Source organism: Euprymna scolopes, chromosome 14 (assembly GCF_053919585.1).
Source record: "Euprymna scolopes isolate OS-2025 chromosome 14, ASM5391958v1, whole genome shotgun sequence".
In the NCBI taxonomy this organism is placed as follows: Eukaryota; Metazoa; Mollusca; class Cephalopoda; order Sepiida; family Sepiolidae; genus Euprymna; species Euprymna scolopes.
The window spans coordinates 79,524,318-79,544,447 of record NC_136495.1 but is presented as its reverse complement, the minus strand read 5'-3'; the positions used below and the strand labels follow the sequence as shown (position 1 = coordinate 79,544,447).

General features: G+C 34.9%; 2 protein-coding genes across 3 annotated transcripts in view; both read left to right on the top strand.

Moving 5' to 3' along the window:
- Positions 1 to 6,656, top strand: part of LOC145293110 (chitotriosidase-1-like) — an 89,538-nt gene extending 82,882 nt beyond the window's left edge. For both annotated transcript variants that reach the window (XM_080139487.1, XM_080139489.1), the window contains exons 8-9: positions 9 to 128; positions 5,816 to 6,656. In XM_080139487.1, coding sequence (XP_079995613.1) covers positions 9 to 128; positions 5,816 to 5,947 — 252 coding nt within the window. In that variant the 3' untranslated portion in view covers positions 5,948 to 6,656. The remainder of the gene's footprint in view (positions 1 to 8; positions 129 to 5,815) is intronic.
- Positions 6,657 to 9,843: 3,187 nt separating this feature from the next.
- Positions 9,844 to 19,929, top strand: LOC145292757 (uncharacterized). The gene is made up of 2 exons (XM_080138794.1): positions 9,844 to 18,910; positions 19,684 to 19,929. The coding sequence occupies exons 1-2, from the start codon at positions 18,737 to 18,739 to the stop codon at positions 19,927 to 19,929; spliced, it is 420 nt and encodes a 139-aa protein (XP_079994920.1). The 5' UTR covers positions 9,844 to 18,736.
- Positions 19,930 to 20,130: the final 201 nt, after the last annotated feature.

Sequence of the window (20,130 nt, the reverse complement as noted above, 5' to 3'; positions counted from 1 at the left end):
TTTCCCAGGCCTTATATGCTCTTAAGAAAGGTGCTACACGAGTTTGGGACTCTACCAGTGATGTTCCGTATTTGTACAAGGGCACATTCTGGTGTTCTTATGAAGATGCCGAAAGTGCAGAAAAAAAAGTAAGAATCCTTTATCCTGGCTCACACTTTTTTCTTTTTTTTTCGTCTTTCTTTTCGCCATTTTTCTTTTCTTTTCTTTTTTTTTATATTGCGATGTTCGCAAAAAACAATTTTTACAAGTGTTGATTTAGTCATCGCATGAATTACTATTTTGTAAAGATATTTTAAAATTTCCAATGAAAATCGCTCCAGACATTTTGCTGAAGGAGAAGGTATATCCAAACAACTTTAGCATTTTGCGAATGGCAAAAGACCAGAGCACAATGTCATAAAAGTTTGAAATAGAAAAGTCGGCAATCATAAAGACAGATTCATCTAAGGGACGTAACTCTATTTTTACTAAAATAGCTTTGTGACGCTAATTGTAGAAAAGAAATGTGCATCCATTTTTGTTTCAAATAGAACAATGTTTCTTTCAACTACTTTATTTAATGTAACAACATTTTTAAAAAAAAGTAAATATAATAGATAAATTTATTAAGATGTGACTCCTTTTTTTTCAAAGAGTTAAATTTTCATAATTTTTCTTAAAGAATGTAAGAAAAAATGTAAAAAGAAAATAAATCTATCTATATTTACTTAAATTTTTTTTTGTTATATTAAATAAAATAATAAAACAACATTTTTTGTTTGAACAAAATAATAGTCGAATCCTTCTTTTCTTACAATTAGCGTCCTAAATTATCGTATTATCTTAGAGTAAAAAAAAGCAAAGTAATGTCTTAGATTTAAAAAACTAAAAAAACTAATATCTTCGTTAAAAAAAAACTAATATCTTAGTTAAAAAAAAAACTAATATCTTAGTTAAAAAAAAAACCTAATATCTTAGTTAAAAAAAAAACTAATATCTTAGTTAAAAAAAAATATATCTTAAAGTTAAAAAAAAAAAAAACTAATATTTAAAGTAAAAAAAAACTAGTATCTTAGAGTAAAAAAGCAAACTAATGTCTTAGAGTTAAAAAAAAAATAATATCTTATTTTAAAAAAACACTAATATCTTGAAGTAAAAAAAACCCTAATATTTTAGTTAAAAAAACAATTTAATATCTTAAAGTAAAAAAACTTAATATCTCAAAGTAAAAAAAAAAGCTAATATCTTAGAGTTAGTAGTTATGTCCGTTAGACGAATCAGTCTTTTTTCATGATTGCCAAAAAATCTTGCAAACAGTTTCCACATGTTAAGAGTATATGGTTATGTAGAGAATTTAATTCTATTGCGTTTGTTATAAATTAACCCTAAGTGTGATTGGCAAGATCCCCCCTTAACAAAACATTATTGTTGAGTTAGAAAGGGTGTCAGTCGCTGGATTGAACTTATTTCCCCCCTATTATTTGCATATATTTATGTAGTGAAAATTATTTGCATATATTTATGTAGTGAAAATAGTTTGAATAAAATTAATTCATTAGTTAGTTAGTTAGTAGATGGAATTAATAATTTTATAATTTACATAAAAATTAATAATTTTATTATATTATAATTAGGATCATTTAATTCTTTCTAAGTCAACAATAAACAACAACATATACAAATAATAAATAAAATATTTATCAATATTCAAATTTTATTTTTAACTGCAATATTTTAAGTCTAAAAAATTCTTATTTTTTACTTTACTAGAATATCTTGTTCTTTACTTTTCCAGGTTGAATTTCTTGTCCTTTACTTTTCCAGGTTTAATAAAATCTTAAGAATATTACTTTTCATGCGCGCATTTTTCCATATAATCCATGATTTTTCCAGGCATTGCTATTGTATTAATATATAAATTTATAATATTTATTAATGATTGTCAAAAAAAATTAGCTCTCAAACACACATTTATGCAATATTTATCATTCAATCACAGTAGTTCCGAGCCAGGGTCTCTACCGAGACTGCGGTTCATGAATTCGTGATCTGTATAGAGCGTAAACTAACAAAAAAGAAGATGGCACTCAGTGTCTTTTTAGATATCGTTGGAGCTTTTGACAACATACCCTTCAGTAGTATGTTCAAGTCGCTACGAGAACTCAATGTGCCACCAGTACTCATCCGATGGATTGAGTATATGGTGAGGCACAGAACAGTCCAAGTAGAACTACTGAGGGCAACTGTTAAAAGGGACGTAGTTAAATGAAACCCCCAAAGTGGGATTTCATCACCTTTACTATGGAACTATATGCTGAATCCTCTTTTAAAGGAGTTTAAAAATAGGAATATTTATGCCCAGGCTGCTGCTGATGACATCGCAGTGCTGGTCGCGGGTTCAAAAGCATCATTGGTCAGACGCATTGCCAAAATGGGACTACATTTTTCATCAAATGTGATAACGAAAAATTTGAGTTCATTCAAAGAATATGTATATCATAGAATTCACTAATATTTTTAATCGATAAATTCACCATTTTTTGCTATAAAATCATAAGGAGAGTTAAAAAAAAATTAGTTATTAAAAAAAAAAGTTCGGTTTTTTAATTATAAAAAAAAAAACGATACACGGGATTGAACCTAAAATCTTTCCACCAACCCCCGGTACTCTAACCGTTACGCTAACATGTCATATTGGCAAAATGGCAGTAAAAAATATTTATATACAAAAAAAGTTATGCAAAATAAAAAAAAGCATTAGTCACTTATGTACTTACTCTCCTGTTTGTGAACCCACATATTTTGTTGTAACTTTTTTTCTACTGAACCAATTTTCGAAATTTTTTTTTTTTCAAAATGTAGCTAATGAGGTGTTCTATCCAACTATATAACCTGTTTAAAATTTGGTTGCGAACGGAATTAGTGGTGGGGGTTTGAATGTGTCTCGATTCATTCAATTTCGGACTTAAGCATATATTCAACCACTACCGTGGTTGAATGATATGGCAAACATTTTTTAATGCAGGAGGAGAGAATTTACTATAACCAATTTTTTTTTTTTTTTTCATTTTTTTCCCAAACATATTATGTATTTTGTTTGGTATTTCAAAGGTTTTTAAAAAGGTTAAAAAAAAAAAAAAATTTTTCAAGTATTTTTTGCTTGTTTTATCGAAAAAAATTTTTTTTTCTTTTTCAAAGAAAATTGTAAGGTTTTGAAAAAAAGGTTCAATTATTAAAACTTTTTTTTTGTCTAAGAAAATTATAAGAAAAGATTTTTTTCACCTCCAACCACATCCGTCGCTTATGGAGCCTATCTTTGTAACGATAAATTTACCACCACATGTAATGGAATTCTTTAAAGGATCCAATGAATTTCTTATTTTAACAAAATTTGCACAAGTACCAACTTATAAATCGTTCCAAAGAAAAGATATCCTTGTATTACGTGAAAGGGTTGTCCCCTTCTCATGCAAGTAAGAAGACATACGAGATAAGTGAAAATGATATTAGGAAAAGGTTAGAATCGAACCCTGTAAGCAAGTGTTAAATATAATGGAAATTGGAATCCTAGGATTTCAGTCCATTGTCAATTCTATTAAAATAGCTAAATATTATTAATGTTGGAAAAAGAGTCGATTGTCCATTCTTTTAGAAATCTGAATATTAAACATGTCAGTTAAATGAATGCACAATGCGAGTTAAAACATATTGTTTAAAAATAGGTCAGATATTAAACAATTAGAATTGAGAATTCTTTGTTTGCCAAAAGTGTGTTAGACGGACATGTGTAGAATACGTGATATAGTCACGTTAGTCGACAGTACACTTCTGACGTCATAAACAAAGAAGATTTCTCGATATATTGAATCTGTGGGTTCGAAGTTAGGAAGTTGATGAGTGGGAGTCAGAGAGAGAATCAGGAGAGATCGAGGGGAGAGCCCCTTAGAAGCGAAGGGAGGAGAGTAGACCATGTAGTCGAAAAGGCTTGAGTTCCTGACATCACTGATCGGCCGGTTGAAGAATAAAGAAACCAACTATGTTTGTAACTATTGTCTTCGTGTCGTCATTTCTTACAACGTGAAAGGTAAATGTGTTTTTATCATCATCTTGTAACGAACTTTGTACAACCCTTCTAAGTATTATGTATCCTCCCCACCATCACAAGTAATATGTCCTTTCCTCTGTGTTAATAAGAACTGTTATAAATGTTTCTCCCTCATTATTATCGTCATCTGTTTTGAGTCTCCATTATATATGTCCCCTTACTTGCTACACAATACTTGGAATGCACAGTTACATTCCAAGCACAACCTTTTCTGACCTACATCGCATTATCATTTAGATTATAATTCTTACTCACTATCATGCTCTTCCGATCATCCTGGTTGATCTTATCACCTAATTTAAAATTTGGGTCGAATGATAGTTAAAAATCCTCAGATATTTGAAAGCAAAATTCACAAAGAATATAAGAATACATATTTTGTTTATTTAGAATGCATATGTTTACTCACCAGTTTTAGGGATATGTTTCACGCCTGTTTCGGGGCTTTACTTTAAGGTATTTTTAGGATGAGCCGGATTCAGAGAAATATTTTCAGTGAAAAAGATTTGCAGGGTTTATAATCAATTGTGAGAAAAATGAGAGGTATTGTCATACGGTAAACAAAACAAAATAATGGGTAGATATTTTATATATGTTTAAAATGGAAGTTTATTTATAATCTTAATAAAAATATACTCCATGTAAAGTTATTTCCCTTTTGTATAATTTTCACTACAAGGGAGGCAACTCTGATACATTAAATCGAATAGTTTTTATTTTTCTCCAGTAATTAATAATTTAATTCCTACAATGCAGATTTTGAACCGGACGTATCTAAGTATTCGTTCGGCGTTGTCTGTTTCTGTTAAGAAAAACATAGAATGTTCGTGAATATGTTTAGAGTTCTTGTAAAAACAATGGGAATTCATTATCATACTTTACATGGGTCGGAAATCATTATCAAAACTTCTTTGCTCCTTTGTATATATATTATGATTCATTGAAAGCTGTTTATAAAAGTCAATGTTCATTTGTTTTTATATTAATAAAATATTTCAGTGAGAAAGATTATGAATATTTCAATGAACAAAGTATATACACATTGACAGATGATAATGTGATAAGTTGTTGGTTGGTTGGTTGTTTTGTTTTACGGCATATCAACCCTTTTCAGGTTATTTAATGCCGAATCTGGTGATTTTGAAGAACGATTTTTTAATATTGTATATTTGTTTTTTAAGTCGTTTTCTATTCAACCCATAGTTGGGACCCTAACAGGTACTACCACTCCGGATTAGAGTGGACCTGGGAGCAATGGTAATTAAAGGGTGGCTCCACACTCCCTAAGGCCTGCAAGCTGGGGCCTCACCATCGGATATAGTTTAGGGTTATATCCAAGACTGATGATGAGTTGTGTGTGTCAGTATGTTTGTTAATGTTTGTGTGCATTAGTGGAAAGAAATCTTGCAGAGATGAGCACCCACAGTGGGGCGCCTAGTGACACTGGTCTGTAGATTGGGTTAAAAGGTTCCACTGGTTTATTAAAGGAAATCTGTTCTGTTTAAAGGGTTTAGGTGGATCCCAGAAAGACCAATTCGAATAAATTCAGAAAATTTTCTGATTATTCAAAATATAATTATTTGTCTTTTATTCAGGATTACATATTTTGATTTTGTATGTCGATGTGCAAACGTCGACTACTACATATGTGTTGGCTAATTAACCTTGTTAAAAGTTAATTAGTTGTTAAAATAAGTGAAGCAACTTTTTTTTCTTCGTATTATTTTTCAGGCTAAATACTTTTTGAAAACATTGGGTGGCGCTGGTGTGTGGACTTTGACCTTGGACACCACAACAGTTTGGCCTCGGTTTCAAATTATCAATGCAATTAAGAAGGTCTTTCAAGATTCTGCTCAGCCGTGAGAGGATCAATGATGAGTCTTGTCTGCAGAAGGCAATGTGTGTGTTCCAGTGTTTTATTTGTTTACTTTATGATAAATACTTTGTTTAAAGTCACTTAAAAAAACATTTTTTTTTTGCACTTTTGCTGAAAAATGTCTTACTATATAAAAAAATGTTTAAAGATATAATTGTTTAAAAATTGTTCTGAACAAATTTATAAACATCTATTTTTTGGGGAGTTTATTAATTTCTTTGACATTTTTAAAATGTATTTCTAACAACTTCTTTCTCTCAAGTTAAGCCCAATACTTTACAACTACAAAATAAACGATTTATTATCTCTATTAGATAAAGATTTATTCCTGTTGCAACGTTTTTTGTTCTGGGGTTGCACGTCATTCCTTTCTCAGGGATTACATACTACTGTCTTTTCAGCTAAATGCTTCCATAGCTGAACGATTCCCAACCAGCTGGAAACTTCCCTATCTCATCTACTCACTTCAACTTGTTAACTCAAAACTCCTCAACTAACTCCTAACTTTGCCTATATATGTAAACTAATCCTTTGTGCTTATGTCATTCGAATACACAAAGACCTAACAAGTGACTTATCAGTCACATTTTCTCTGGCCCAATTTTATTATTTGTATACCTAGGTTTGAAAACCTATTTTGTTTATGTCCACTACATTCTTTTCCATTAAAACATATTTGTTTTCATTCACCCAAAATTTCTTCTTATTGTTTATAGAATCTAGTCAAGTTAAATTCCTAAAACGTCATTCAATCATATTTGTTCTTGAATTGCATTTTTCTCTTTAAAACAAATCTAATTCAATCTACATGATAATAATAATAATCTTCTGGCTTAGATAATTTGGCAATATCCCGGGTGTGCTAATCAGCAACAATATTACCCTTGTGAAATAAACAAAAGGTTCCATTTGAAATTACGTCCAGATTCCCAAGATCGACAGAAATATTCCTGAGTTCGACAAAATACACCTGAAGAAGGTCGGATGTTACATTTACCGAAACATTATGAAAATGATGCTCAAGATGAGAACAGTAGTCCAAAGAATCCAAATAATACAAATAACCAATCCTCATCTAAAAAATTCAGAACATAAAAGGAGTTAGTAATGCGAGAGCATAAGACAGCAAGATATGAAGGTTGGTTCGATCAGCTGGTATTGGCTATAGAAAGATAAATGAGTTATGGAGTTCCATCTTGTCCTGCCATGCTATGGCAAGAGATAAGAAATTTCTAGCATCTGGTCTCTTTAGCATCTGTCCAGAAACTGTTTACAGTTGCGTGTCAAATGGGAAAAGTGATCATGTGTATTGTGTTTCAAATGCATTGTTATTAAGTTGTGACATGTGCGATGCTACTCTAATCGACTGTGTATCACTATGTGAGTTTGGACATGCTTGTGTTAGCCAACCGAATTACAACCGAATTACATATTAATCACTAATTTTGTGAATACAAAAATGCAAGTAGATATAAACTATGTAACTGCTACCCTTAAAAGATAGTTTCTTCCCTTTGACAATTACAATCATTTTCAACCACTGATTATCATCACTCATAATACACTACCTGAAATCTCTGCATTCAAACTCTTTGACTTAATATTCACAGGAAACATGAATTGGAATAAATACATGAAAGATAGCGCCAAGGCTGCTGCAAAGATGGAGGGCTTCCTCTACCATGCTAGAAAACTATTCACACCTGCCAATATCCTATATCTGTACAAAGTCACCCTTCGCGTTGTGTTGTGGAGTGTTGTTGCCACATCTGGGCTGGTGCATCTACCACTACTCCTTAGATAGAGCCTCCACCCCAAGTCTCCAGCCAAATATGTACCACACTGTCAAACAAGCTCCAACCCCTGACTCATCACCGTAATGTAATCCCTGTGCTTGTTTTACATGTATTTTTACATACAATGTTTTACATGTATTTTTACATACAATGTTTTACATATATTTTTAGATACAATGGTGTTTTTTTTTACATAGGCATCACCACATTATCAAGGCCAAGAGGCTACTCAAGGATAAGGGTTAAGGAGTGTACAGTAGAAATTGGACAATATAGTAATCATTAGTAATGAAAATTCGGTAAATTTGATAACTTATATGGAACGGCTCATCAAGAACTTATTTACATTAGACTTGAACACAACCACATTGTAGTCAGCCGGAAAGCAGGAAAACGGAAGACAATTCCACAAGCATGCAGTTCTAAGAAAGAAGCTTGTTCATGGAATCTACGTTTAGGTTTAGGCACAGATAAAGAGTGGGGGTAATTATTGATAGTGTTTACAGCTAGACGAGTGTTTCTTGTGAAAGTTAAGCGAGGGGGGACCATAGAATGAAGCTCAGTCGAACACTTTCCATGAAAATAACGATACATCAGACAAACTCGCAACATCTCTTCTGTGAGATAGAGGTTGCAGGGAAGAGAAAAGGACATCTCCTATGAGGCTACAAAGTCTATTTTGAACTCTATCAAGGCAGGACAAGTCCTTTCTAGCAGCTCCTGCCCAGATGTGGCAACAGTATTCCATCCTTAGACGTATCTGGCTCTTATATAGATAGAGAATTGCATCAGCAGTGAGATATCTACCGGATCGATAGAAAGATCCCACCATTTTTCCAGCGGCCTTGGCAACAGATTTGATGTACGTGTTCCATTTAAGATCAGAAGTAATGGTCAAGCCCAGAAGCTTGTCAAAACTTGAGGCCTCCTGAAGATGAGAGCCATTCATTTCAATTGATGCCAGATGTTGATCAGAATGTTGATGATGTAAAGAGAGAAGCTTGGTTTTAGATGCATTAAAAGTAACCAGCCACTCCTTTCCCCATTGTACTACGTGCTCAAGATCAGAGGAGAGAGAATCGGAGAGAACTTGGTCGTTTACTGTCTTAGATGTGCTACCATAAATGGTAGTGTCGTCAGCATAAATGTCTACAAATGATGTAAGGATGTGATTTGGAAGATCATTAATGTAGATCAGGAAAAGAGTTGGGCTCAGGATGGACCCCTGAGGGACACCAGCATTAATACTGTGAGCTTCTGATTTTTGCCCCTCAACTACTACTCTTATGAACCTATCAGAAAGAAATGATTTAATAATTGAGAAGACATTTCCAGCTATACCATAGCTAGAGATCTTGTGAAGTAAACCTTTATGCCATACCCTATCAAAGCCTTAGATATGTCAAGAGCAATTGCCCTAGAAAGGTTGCCTCCGTCGAGAGATTTGCTAATCCTATGAGATATAACTGTAAGCACATCTGCTGTAGATCTAGCAGAACGGAAACAATATTGAGTGTCACTAAGAAGGTTATTTTTGCTGAGATGGTTGATTACTTCTCTATTTAACACAGATTCCAGCAACTTACTCATGACGCACAGGAGACTTATTGGCCTGTACTGAGAGGAGGATGAGCGATCACCTGAATTCTTAAATACAGGACATACTGATGAAATTTTCCAGGGAGATGGGAAACTATTCTCCTTAAGACAACGTTTAAACAGTTTTGTAAGTATGGGCGCTAGTTCTGGTTGAAGTTTTTTGAGTACTATAATTGGAATACCGTGAGGGCCGGTTGCTTTACTGGAATCAAGGTTTTTGATTAGCTTGGCAACATCACATACAGATATATGTATATCACATAGCGTGTTTTCTGATACAGGAGGAAATATTGGGGGTTGGCGACTTGGTCGCAAAGGGTAGAATTAGCTGCAAAGTTCTTGGCAAAGAGTTTGGCTTTGTATGATGCTGACGAGATAACTTCAGGTCCATTGATGATAGCTGGGATAGAGCACACGTTTCTGTTTAGGATTCTGTTTGCTATTTGCCAAAACTGGTGGGAACCAAGCCGCTGCTCAGCTACTTTGGACTTAACAGATTGAGCATACAACACTCTTGCGTTCCTTATTACTTTCTTACAATGGTTGCTGGCAGTCCTGAAAACGGCTTTAGTTTCCATACATCTATTACGTTGGAAGCAGTGGAAAAAAAGAGTTCTGTGCGCAATGGCAGCATCACATTCTGGAGAGAACCATGGCTGGCTGTTAGGTTTTTGCTGGAACTTTTTCGAGGGTATGAAACGGTCTATACCTACAATTAACCATTCCGTCAGGTCTGATACTATAGAGGACACATCCTTTTTAAACATGAAACGCAGAGGTAGATCTGATATAAACGTATGGAAGCTATCCCAGTCAGCCTTAGTGTATCGATATACTGTACAATGGAGAGGTACGTCTGAGGACTTATTACATTTTATTTTTATCTTAATTGATACAACAGAGTGGTCGGAAGATCCAAGAGGAGACAGAACAGAAACTGAACATAGTTCAGAGCAAGTTGTGAGAAAAAGGTCTAGTAGGCTCGCATAGTGGCCGTCATTGTCGGGCACACAGGTGGGCTCGCGAACAATCTGAGTGAGGTCATAGGCAATGGAGAAATCATGACAGAACCTCCCCTCATCATCGGTCTTGTTTGAGTGGGTCAACCATTCGACGTTGTGAACATTGAAGTCTCCACATACGTGAATGTTAGCTGAAGGATAAGCAGATAGGACTTGGTCAATTTTCTCAGATATGCTTTTAAAGATAGTAACTCCGCTGTTGTGGGGGCGATAGAGAGTAAATATAAATGCAGTAGTGTGAGCTAAAGCAACCCGGAAGCACATATAGGGTAAGTTAGGATCTTCCCTGGAGATGTCCCTACCACATGGAAAGCCATCTTTAATATAGGCACATATTCCATGCCCATGGCGATCTTGGGGGTCAGATTTAGAAGTTAAGTTAGAGTATTCTTTAATTGCGAACTCTTCTAGGGAAATAGCCTGTCTAATGCCAGTTTCACTTAAAAATAAAAGGTCTGGTTTAGTCTCCTGTAATTGGGCTTCAACCTCTGGAAGGTTAGAACGTAGACCCCTGATGTTGGAGAAGGAGACATGGTAGTAGGGGTCTATGTTGGAAGTTGGAGTACCAGGTTTAATCGTGTATTTTTTATTGAAACTTGTCATGATGAAATTTTGGAATTTGTGGACTAGGTCATCAGATTTACTTAGAGCAGAACAGAGAGGGGAAACTAAGAGAGAAAAAGAAACGAAGAATTTTTTTTTGTTTTTTTTTGTAGCACACGAAAAGGTAAAGCCGTAACAATTACCCACTAATATGGCATCGAGAGGCCCAACCAGAAGCTACTGCATGGTCCAGAATCCATTCACCAAATGGCAATACAGCAGCCCCAGTACTTTGCACCTGCTGATAGGACAGCCTCCTTAGTGGTTAATCCAAGGTTCGGGTCCCTGACTATCAGGCGGATAATGTCAGCCCAGATAAAACGTTTACCTCCAGCACTCTTACTAGTGACATGGCTACAAGGATAGACATAGAAACAGAAAATTTCTGTCATCTCTGCCAACTGTTCGCGCAAAATACTGCCAACCTAGAAAACAGCTTTTTCTTCTCCCTTTGCCAGAAAAATCACTCATTAAAAAATGAGGACTTTGGGATGAATAAGGAGAAGCGAGAGTAACAGGAGCTGCCGATAACGCATCCACAAAGTGTTTTCTACTTTCCATTAAAAAACAAAAAATTACTAAGTATTCTACTTATTAAAAGTCCAACGGACGTGTTTAAGGGAAAGTATGGTGATAGATTCCTCTCTCACGAACTAAAAATGAGTACAATTTCGTAATCTATTTTTGCAATCAGCTTGGTAGATAAATAAACATTTATGGACGAGAAAAAAGCTAGCATTTAATAAAACAGAAATGCATAAATTAAATACTGAAATAAAATGTAGTTATTAATATTTGAATCTAAAAATAAAAAGTACGATTAATATAGAAATCACTTATCTCATCAAAAACACTTCCGTCTCCAAAATGAATTTAAGTTTTACATGTATTTTTGCATGTAATATTTTACATGTATTTTTACATGTAATGTGCTCTGACAAAGTACTTTTTGCCTCACATACAAACCATATAAACAGTAAAACTCCACCCTTTCACTGAAGCTTTCTACTTTAATAGATTACTAGACTTAGAACTCCCTCCCAGTATTCTTCTTCCTGACTTTACTAACCTGCAGAAATTTAAATACAATGTGAACAGAAATGTTGCTGCTCAACTCCCCACGCAGCGTCGATGTAGGCATGATTCTGAATAGTAGCTCCTTACATCCTAGTAGCAATTTACCTTGTTTTGGGTGAATAAGAGTAAAAGAAGTCTGAATTAGAAAACATTTCAATTAATTGTTTATTGTTTGTGTGACGTCACGTGTTCGCCATTTACAAAAAAAGCAGAAACTGTGAACATGCATGAATGTATCTATTTTCTTCTGTGCAAAGAAAATGTCTGAGTTTGATTGCAAGATTGTCTGATGTTGTAATCTTTTTGTCTTCTTCTTAATTTCTTCTTTATTTATTCAATCATTTATATCTGAAGAAGGTTGAAGGTTACATCGACCGAAACGTTGTGAAAATGATACTCAAGATGAGAACAATAGTCCAGATAATCCAAATAACACGAATAACTAATCCTCATCTAAAAATTCAGAAATGTAAAAGGAGTTAGTAACACAAGAACATAAGACAGCAAATACGAGAGTTAGTTTGGTCAGCTGACATTGGCTGTAGAAAGAGAATTGTATTAATGGAGTTCCATCTCGTCCACCCTATGGAAATAAATAAGAAGAGTTTTTTTTTTTACAAGGCTGTCACAATTTATCAATGCCCGAAAGCCACTCGAGGATAAGAGGCCACTCGAGGATAAGAGTTCATTAATGCAAGATGGTAGTGTAGTAATCATTAACGGTGTAGATTGAGTAGAATTTGGATTATTTAAGGGGACGGCTCAACAAGAACTTATTTACATTGGACTTGAAGGCTACCATATCGTAGTCGGCCGGGAAGCAGGCGAGTAAAACAGTGTTCCAGAGACAGACAGTTCTAGGAAAGAAACTTTGTTCATGGAATCTGCACTCAAATTTAAGCACAGAGTGACAATGGGGGAAATTGTAGATAGTGATTGTAGCTAGTTAAGTGATTTTTAGGAAAGTTTGGTGAGGAGGGAGCATAGATTGGAGCTCAGACGAGCACTTGCCATGAGAATAAGGATAAAGCAGAGCCAGGCTCACAGTGTCTCTTCTGTGAGAAAGAGGCTGCAGGTAAGAGAAAAAGACATCACCTACTAGGGTTCTGAAGCCGGTTTTGAAATCTATCAAGACAGGATAGGGCGCATTGAGCAGCTCCTGCCCAGATGTGGCAACAGTACTTCAGTTTAGGATGTACTTTTATATATAGAGAGGATTGCATCGGTAGTGAGATACTTACTGGAGCGGTAGAATGATCCAACCATTTTTCAACAATCTTTACATGAGTTTCACTATGGCCTTGCTAAGGCAATTTTTGATTCTTCACCTTTTTCTCGCTTACCTTAAATTAGAATATGTATTTATATTGAAAAGCAGATATTGCAAACAGTTTCAATTGAAATTACAACTCATGTCTATTGCGGAGGAATTTGAAACCAAAACAAGTTCCATATGATTCCAATGACATGATAGTAAAGTCAGTAGAACCAAAACTATAAAGATAAGAAAGTGGAAGAAAGTGTCAAGTATTCTAATAAACAAACTATGTAACATTATTGTTCTCTCTAATGGACCCAAACGTTGTATGTAGCGACAGTTGCAAAGGAAATGAAAACTTTGACACAAACTTTCCAGGTGCAAGAAAAGTTATTTATTTTCTTTGTTTACCATACCAGTCACCGACATGTATTTAACACCAGTATGTTCTCTCTTTCTGACCAGCACATCGGCTGGCTGTAAATACACGGCACCATACACAGCTGGCTGTTAATGCACCAGACCATACATAGCTGACTGTCATAACACGGTACAAAACATAGTTGGCTCTCAATCGAGGGGGTAAGGGAAAGAGCCGTTGCATGTAGAGACAGTCACAAATAGAAATTAGAACATCATCACAAACTTTTCAGGTGAAAGAAAAAGTTATTTATTTTCTTTGTTTACCACGCCAGTCGCCTACACGTATTTAACACCAGTATGTTCTCTCTTTCTGACTGCCTCATCAGTTGTTGTCAATACACAGCACCAGACACAGCTGGTTCTCAATCAAAGGGGTAAGAGGAAGAGCCACTCCATGCTTGCCGAATGTAACTTCTCACTTGCCATGTGTTTTCTTTTTCTTCTTTTCTTCCTTCCTTTTGATCTCTATGCATATATATTTTAGATGAAGTGGTTTATCTGACTGTTTTGTCTGCTTCATGGCTCTTGTATTGGGTTCTCAATTTCATTAGTGGCAGGATTTTAATCATCATTAGTTCTCTCCTGAGAATTAATTAACTGTGTTGGCACCTTTGGTGTTGGCATTGAATTCTGTATTAAATAAGCAAAGAATGCATATTTTCATAAGAATAGAAATTTATTTTAATATTGAAGGGGCATTTTAAAAACACTAAGCTGGCACAACCTGTCTATCGCTGATAATGATTGGATCCCAACTTCCAACTGATTTATTCATCTTCTCTCATGGTAATTAAAAAACGAGAGAGAGAGAGAGAGAGAGAGAGAGAGAGAGAGAGAGACAGACAGACAGACAGACAGACAGACAGAGATAAACATGAATACATATATTATTGTTATCTCTTCTATGAAGTAGCTATCAACCACATTGATCTGACCTTTTCATCTATCAACCTTGATTGCATGTGTATTGACATTTCGAGATGACAACAGAATCAGCTTGATTTTATCTTTTTCTCCTTCCGAGGACAATTAAATACAGGTAGGATTCTTTCAAATGTGAGGAGCTGAAGAGCTTCCCCCAAAAAGTGCTTTTATTATTGTGCTACATTGTATATGTGCATACATCACAAAATCAGTCTAGGTGGCTGACAAAGAGCATAACAGTAGATAGAAAAATATGCATATACGAACTACTGTACACACAATGACAGCATAATACACACTCACCAAACTCACATACACACTCACCAAACTCACATACACACTCTCCAAACTCACATACACACTCACCAAACTCACAAGTTTGAAAACATCTACCTTCTCACTGATTGGTACATTGTGGATGGATGTACAAGGTGCCTTCAATAAGTTTCCCGACATTTTTTTGTACAAGCATTTTAATTTGTCGTACACTCTTGAAAATTCAGTATATTATTGCTATACATCTTATAAGATGACTGACTAATTATTCTGATTTCAGGTACAAATGTACAGCTACAGTAAGTATTGGAATACACCCTAATAAAGCCTGATTGTCACAGCTGGTAAATTTCAAAAATGCAATCTGGACGTGAGGACAGTTTAGAAGAACGATATGCAATAAAATTCTGTTTTAAACTTGCAAAAATGCCACAGAAACGTATGGAATTCTTCAGACTACTTTTGGACCATCTTGCATAAATCGAGCATCAGTTTTTGAGTTGTATAAAAGATTCAAGGAAGGCAAGGAGTCTGTGAGGGATGATGAGAGATGTGAAAGGAGTAATGAAGTCAGAATATCAGAATTGATTGGCCAAATAAAGAATTTCATGGATAAGGATCGTCGTGTGTCTATAGAGATCATAAGTGCACAGTTTGATTTCAATGTGGGACCTGTACACACAATTATTTGTGAGGAACTGAAGATGCAGAAGATTTACACAAATGCAACTCTATTCTTGTCACATACTATTTGGCCAAGGTGGACATCAAGACAGTCCCCCACCCTCCCTATAGTCCAGACCTTGCTCCCTTTGACTTTTGCTTATTCCCTCAGCTCAATGAAAACCTTAGAGGTTGTTGTTAAGAGAGACTTCAGGAGATGAAAGAGGCTGTGATGAGGGTCATTGACACACTTACACAATAGGACTTTCATGGGGTTTCCAGAAGTTGTTAAAATGGTACAACAAATGCATTGCAGCCAGAGGAGATTACTTTAAAGGGGACTAAAGTTTCATGTGTGTACTATAAATAAAAATGCACATACGAAAAAAGTCTGGAAACTTATTGAAGCACCATGTATGTCTGATAACAGTCACATGAGCTGGTATGAATCTTTAAGTTGGGCAAAGAGTGCAAGTCGAAGTGACACGAAATTTGCAAAGCAGGATAAACAGGTATGACCTGTAAAATTAAAACCTGAGTGATAAGGTTAATGAGGTCAAACATAAAGATAGGAAAGTAAAGTGATGATGTTGAATGAATCAAAGAACAATGGTTTTAGAATACATTGCTTGCGACGTCACCGAATTTGGCGATTCCTGTGTTCCGGGTGGTCATTGATCCCTGCTTGATTGCCACGCTGATGATGGCCGCAGATGTTAAAGGGTCCAGGTTCATCAGATCACCATTCACCCCACGTTGTCAAAATCATGAGGGAAATCATTTGATGTTGGTCATCAGAGTTTTACTACTGGGGAACAGGGGTCACTTTTAAGCATGAAAAAAATTTTTTTTTAATAAAATAAATAAACAATTCGACAGTTGTTCGTTTTTCATTTTTTCTAGTTAAATTGCTTTGGGGTTCGTTTTTTCTAGTTAAATTGCTTTGGGGTTCGTTTTTTCTAGTTAAATTGCTTTGGGGTTCATTTTTTCTAGTTAAATTGCTTTGGGGTTCGTTTTTTCTAGTTAAATTGCTTTGGGGTTCGTTTTTTCTAGTTAAATTGCTTTGGGGTTCGTTTTTTCTAGTTAAATTGCTTTGGGGTTCGTTTCTCAAATTCTCAGCGGTTTTAGTTTTGCATTTTTAAGTCCTTAAGTTCGGGGTCTTTTTTAAAACGATGTGGAGACTGGTGGCAAGTAAAATGGAGTCTCTTGCCTACAAAATGCATCTGATTGTATCAAGAATTCAGCAAGGTAATCCGGTATTACCTGCTGTTTTTCCAAACTCACTTTCTTTCTCTCTTTCTTTCATAGGAGGGGGAGGTTCTCTCCTCTCACTGTATCGAATTATTACATCATCTGTCTCTTTCTCTCACTGAAATGGAATTTGTTTTCTGTGAAAAAATATCAATAATCAGTGTCTACTCTTACCAGTTGACCTGCGCCAGTCACAAAGTCAGCACATGATGAGAAAAACAATTTTTTTCTTTTCTCTCTTGATTTTGCGTTTCAATAATTAAATTGTGAGTTACTTTTTGCCTTTCAGAAAACCAAAGTTTCACATCAAGCCTTTTTTTTTTTCGATCTAATAATATTATTACAAGACGAAAAAGAGTAGAAAAGTGTAAGCCTTAGATTCTTATTCTGATCATTTGTGATTTATACAATTAATTAAGAGTTAAGTTGGAATTTAAGTTTTTTCTCTCATGCATAAATCTGGAGAAACAAAAAATTTATCCGCAGATTTAAATAAAGATTTTTTTTTACAGCAACGTCTTTTCCACATTGCCATATGAAAGTGAAACTTGGCATCTCAAAATCAACCAAGAGAAGAAATTAGACTCGTTTAAAGGATGACCTCCAATCTGTAGTGGAATGGGGACAAAAATGGATGGTCACATTCAATGCCACCAAGACTAAACTAGTTTCATTCAATAATTACAAGAAACCTTCTCTACCACCTATAACAATGACCAACGACTCTTTATCTGAAAGTACATCTTTAAAACTCCTTGGCCTAACGTTCACAGGAAACATGAGTTGGAACAATTACATTGAAGGCATTGCCAGGGCCGCTGCAAGGAAGGTGGGCTCTCTCTACCATGCTAGAAAACTACTAACACCCAAAAGTATCCTGTACCTCTATAAGGCAACCATTCGCCCATGTATGGAGTATTGCTGTCATGTTTGGGCTGGTGTATCGGCTACTAGTCTCTCGCTCCTTGACAAGGTTCAAAAGAAAGTCGCAAATCTGATAAGCCCTGGCATCTAAGTTTCAGCCTCTGTCCCATTGACAAAACGTTGCATCCCTCTGCCTTTTCTACAAGTATTTTAATGGTGAATGCTCTAACGAACTGTAAGCACTTGTGCCCCCACAACGTGAACACCCTCGACAGACCCAACAAGCTGCAAAATCCCACCCCCACACAGTAGAGATCCCTAGATGTAAAAGGTCTTTCTACTCCGGTAGTTTCTTCCCGAGAACCGATAGACTTTGGAATTCCATTCCAGGTCCCTACTTCCCCAACTGTACCGACATGCAGAAGTTCAAGTGCAACATGAACCGACATCTTGCTGCCCAAATCCCTACATAGTACCCCAGTAGTTGTTGCCCTTGATAGTAGCCCCCTACACCAAAGTGGCAATGTGCTTGTTTGGGGTGAAAATGTAATTAAAAAAAAAATTTCAAGTGTCTTAGAAATATTTTAGGAATCAAATAGACCAATCAAATTATCAACCAAGAATTCAGAGACTGCATTAATCAACATACAATATCGTCAATAATCAGCAAATGATGTCTAGGTTGGCTTGGATATACACTAAGATTGGCCCCTGAGAGAATTGACAACCAATAAACCCCTCATGGAAAAAGAAGAGAAAGACCAAAAAAATAAACTGGAAGCAGACGACAATAGAGATTTGATTGCAACAAGAAGAAACTCGTGGGACGCTGCAGATCTAACTTCAGATCGAAAATGATGGTATACTTTGACTGACTCATGCAGAGGCCGCAGAGATATTAACATTAAGGCCGGTCAAATGTGAAATGTGACGTCACATTGGAAGTTTACGTTGAAGTCACGTTTGGGAACTGGGCCGTATCGAACCGCCATTTTGTTTTATTCCCCCGCTCTAATAAACATGTGCCAATTTGTTTGTTTTTCTTTTAAAATGCCTAGTTGTCGTTGTGTACCACTATGCAAAGGTAATTATGCCGATGGACCCAAAGTGAGTGTATTTAAATTCCCTGACGATAAGGATTTACGTGATAAATATACAAATGCTATCATTTCGAGCCTACAAAATTCCAGCCGGGTAAGTGTTGTTTACTTTCTTTTATTTTGTAAAAAAAAAAAAAAAAATATTTATCTTTCGGGTTTTATTCATTTTGTTTAATTTAAAAGAAAAAATAATTCTATGAACAAAAAAACAGAGAATTTTTTTTCATAGAATTATTTCTATTAATTAATATATAATTATGTCCATTTATGTCCCCATTCCACTACAGATTAAAATGTCTTCAGTGGAATTTTCAGCGATTTCATTAGATATTTTTTCATTTGTTTTGCCTTTGTGTCTGTTATAGAGTGTAGTGTCATCATCAAATATACCCATCTCAGGGACAATTTTATCAAGGAGGTCATTTATGCATATATATATATATATATATATATATATATATATATATATATATATATTAAACTGGTTCAGAGAAGATACCATACTATTTTTTTAAACAGTATTTTTAAGTCCACGTTTTATGGTACCTTCGTTTATTGCATTGTTAGGTGAAAGTATAAAATGGTTACAAAATACATTCTACTTCTTCATGTTAAGAATATATCTCTAAATAATAACGTTATTTCAGAACGGTACCTTCTGTGCATAAGTACAAAAAATAGTATAACTGTATAAGAATTTTTTTGAATAGAGTTTATTAATTCTTAATCTTGAAATTTGAAGTTCGATGACTAAACATTTTTTACATTCCCATCAGTGTTTTAAATTTATTATTTTACCTAATTTAATGGTATACTCATTTACTGTAACTTATCACTTTTATTTTATTTTATTTTATTATTTTTTAGCTATGTGAACTGCATTTCCTTCAATGTGATATAATGCATGAAACCTCATGTTACGACCCCAAAACTGGAGTGACTCTTACTGCAAAATTACAATATCCACGCTTGCGGAAAGATGCAATTCCACAAGTATGTGTAACCCAACCGTCAGCATCTAACAGAGAGTCTCCCAATGCCAAAAGAATGCGGCTAGAAAATGAGGCCGTAAAACATGCTTCAAATAAAAGAAAATTACAAACCTTTCATTAAAATTATCATTTGTTATTGTGTTTATTTTATACACTTTATCTTTTTTGCTTTTGTTAACATTTTAGTATCTTGAGTTACCTCCCTTTTGAATTATCTCCCTTCAACTCGTTAAAGAATGATCGTCTTATGATGACGTCATATTTGAATGGATTGGCCTTAATGTTAATGCGTCGCAGGATGCAGGAGTTCCTACATTTAAGT

Bases quoted from the DNA above. Each gene is read 5' to 3' on its own strand.
- LOC145292757 (XM_080138794.1), top strand. From the start codon at position 18,737: ATGTGCCAATTTGTTTGTTTTTCTTTTAAAATGCCTAGTTGTCGTTGT. The intron at 18,911-19,683 runs GTAAGTGTTGTT...ATTATTTTTTAG, and splicing joins GCCTACAAAATTCCAGCCGG to CTATGTGAACTGCATTTCCT.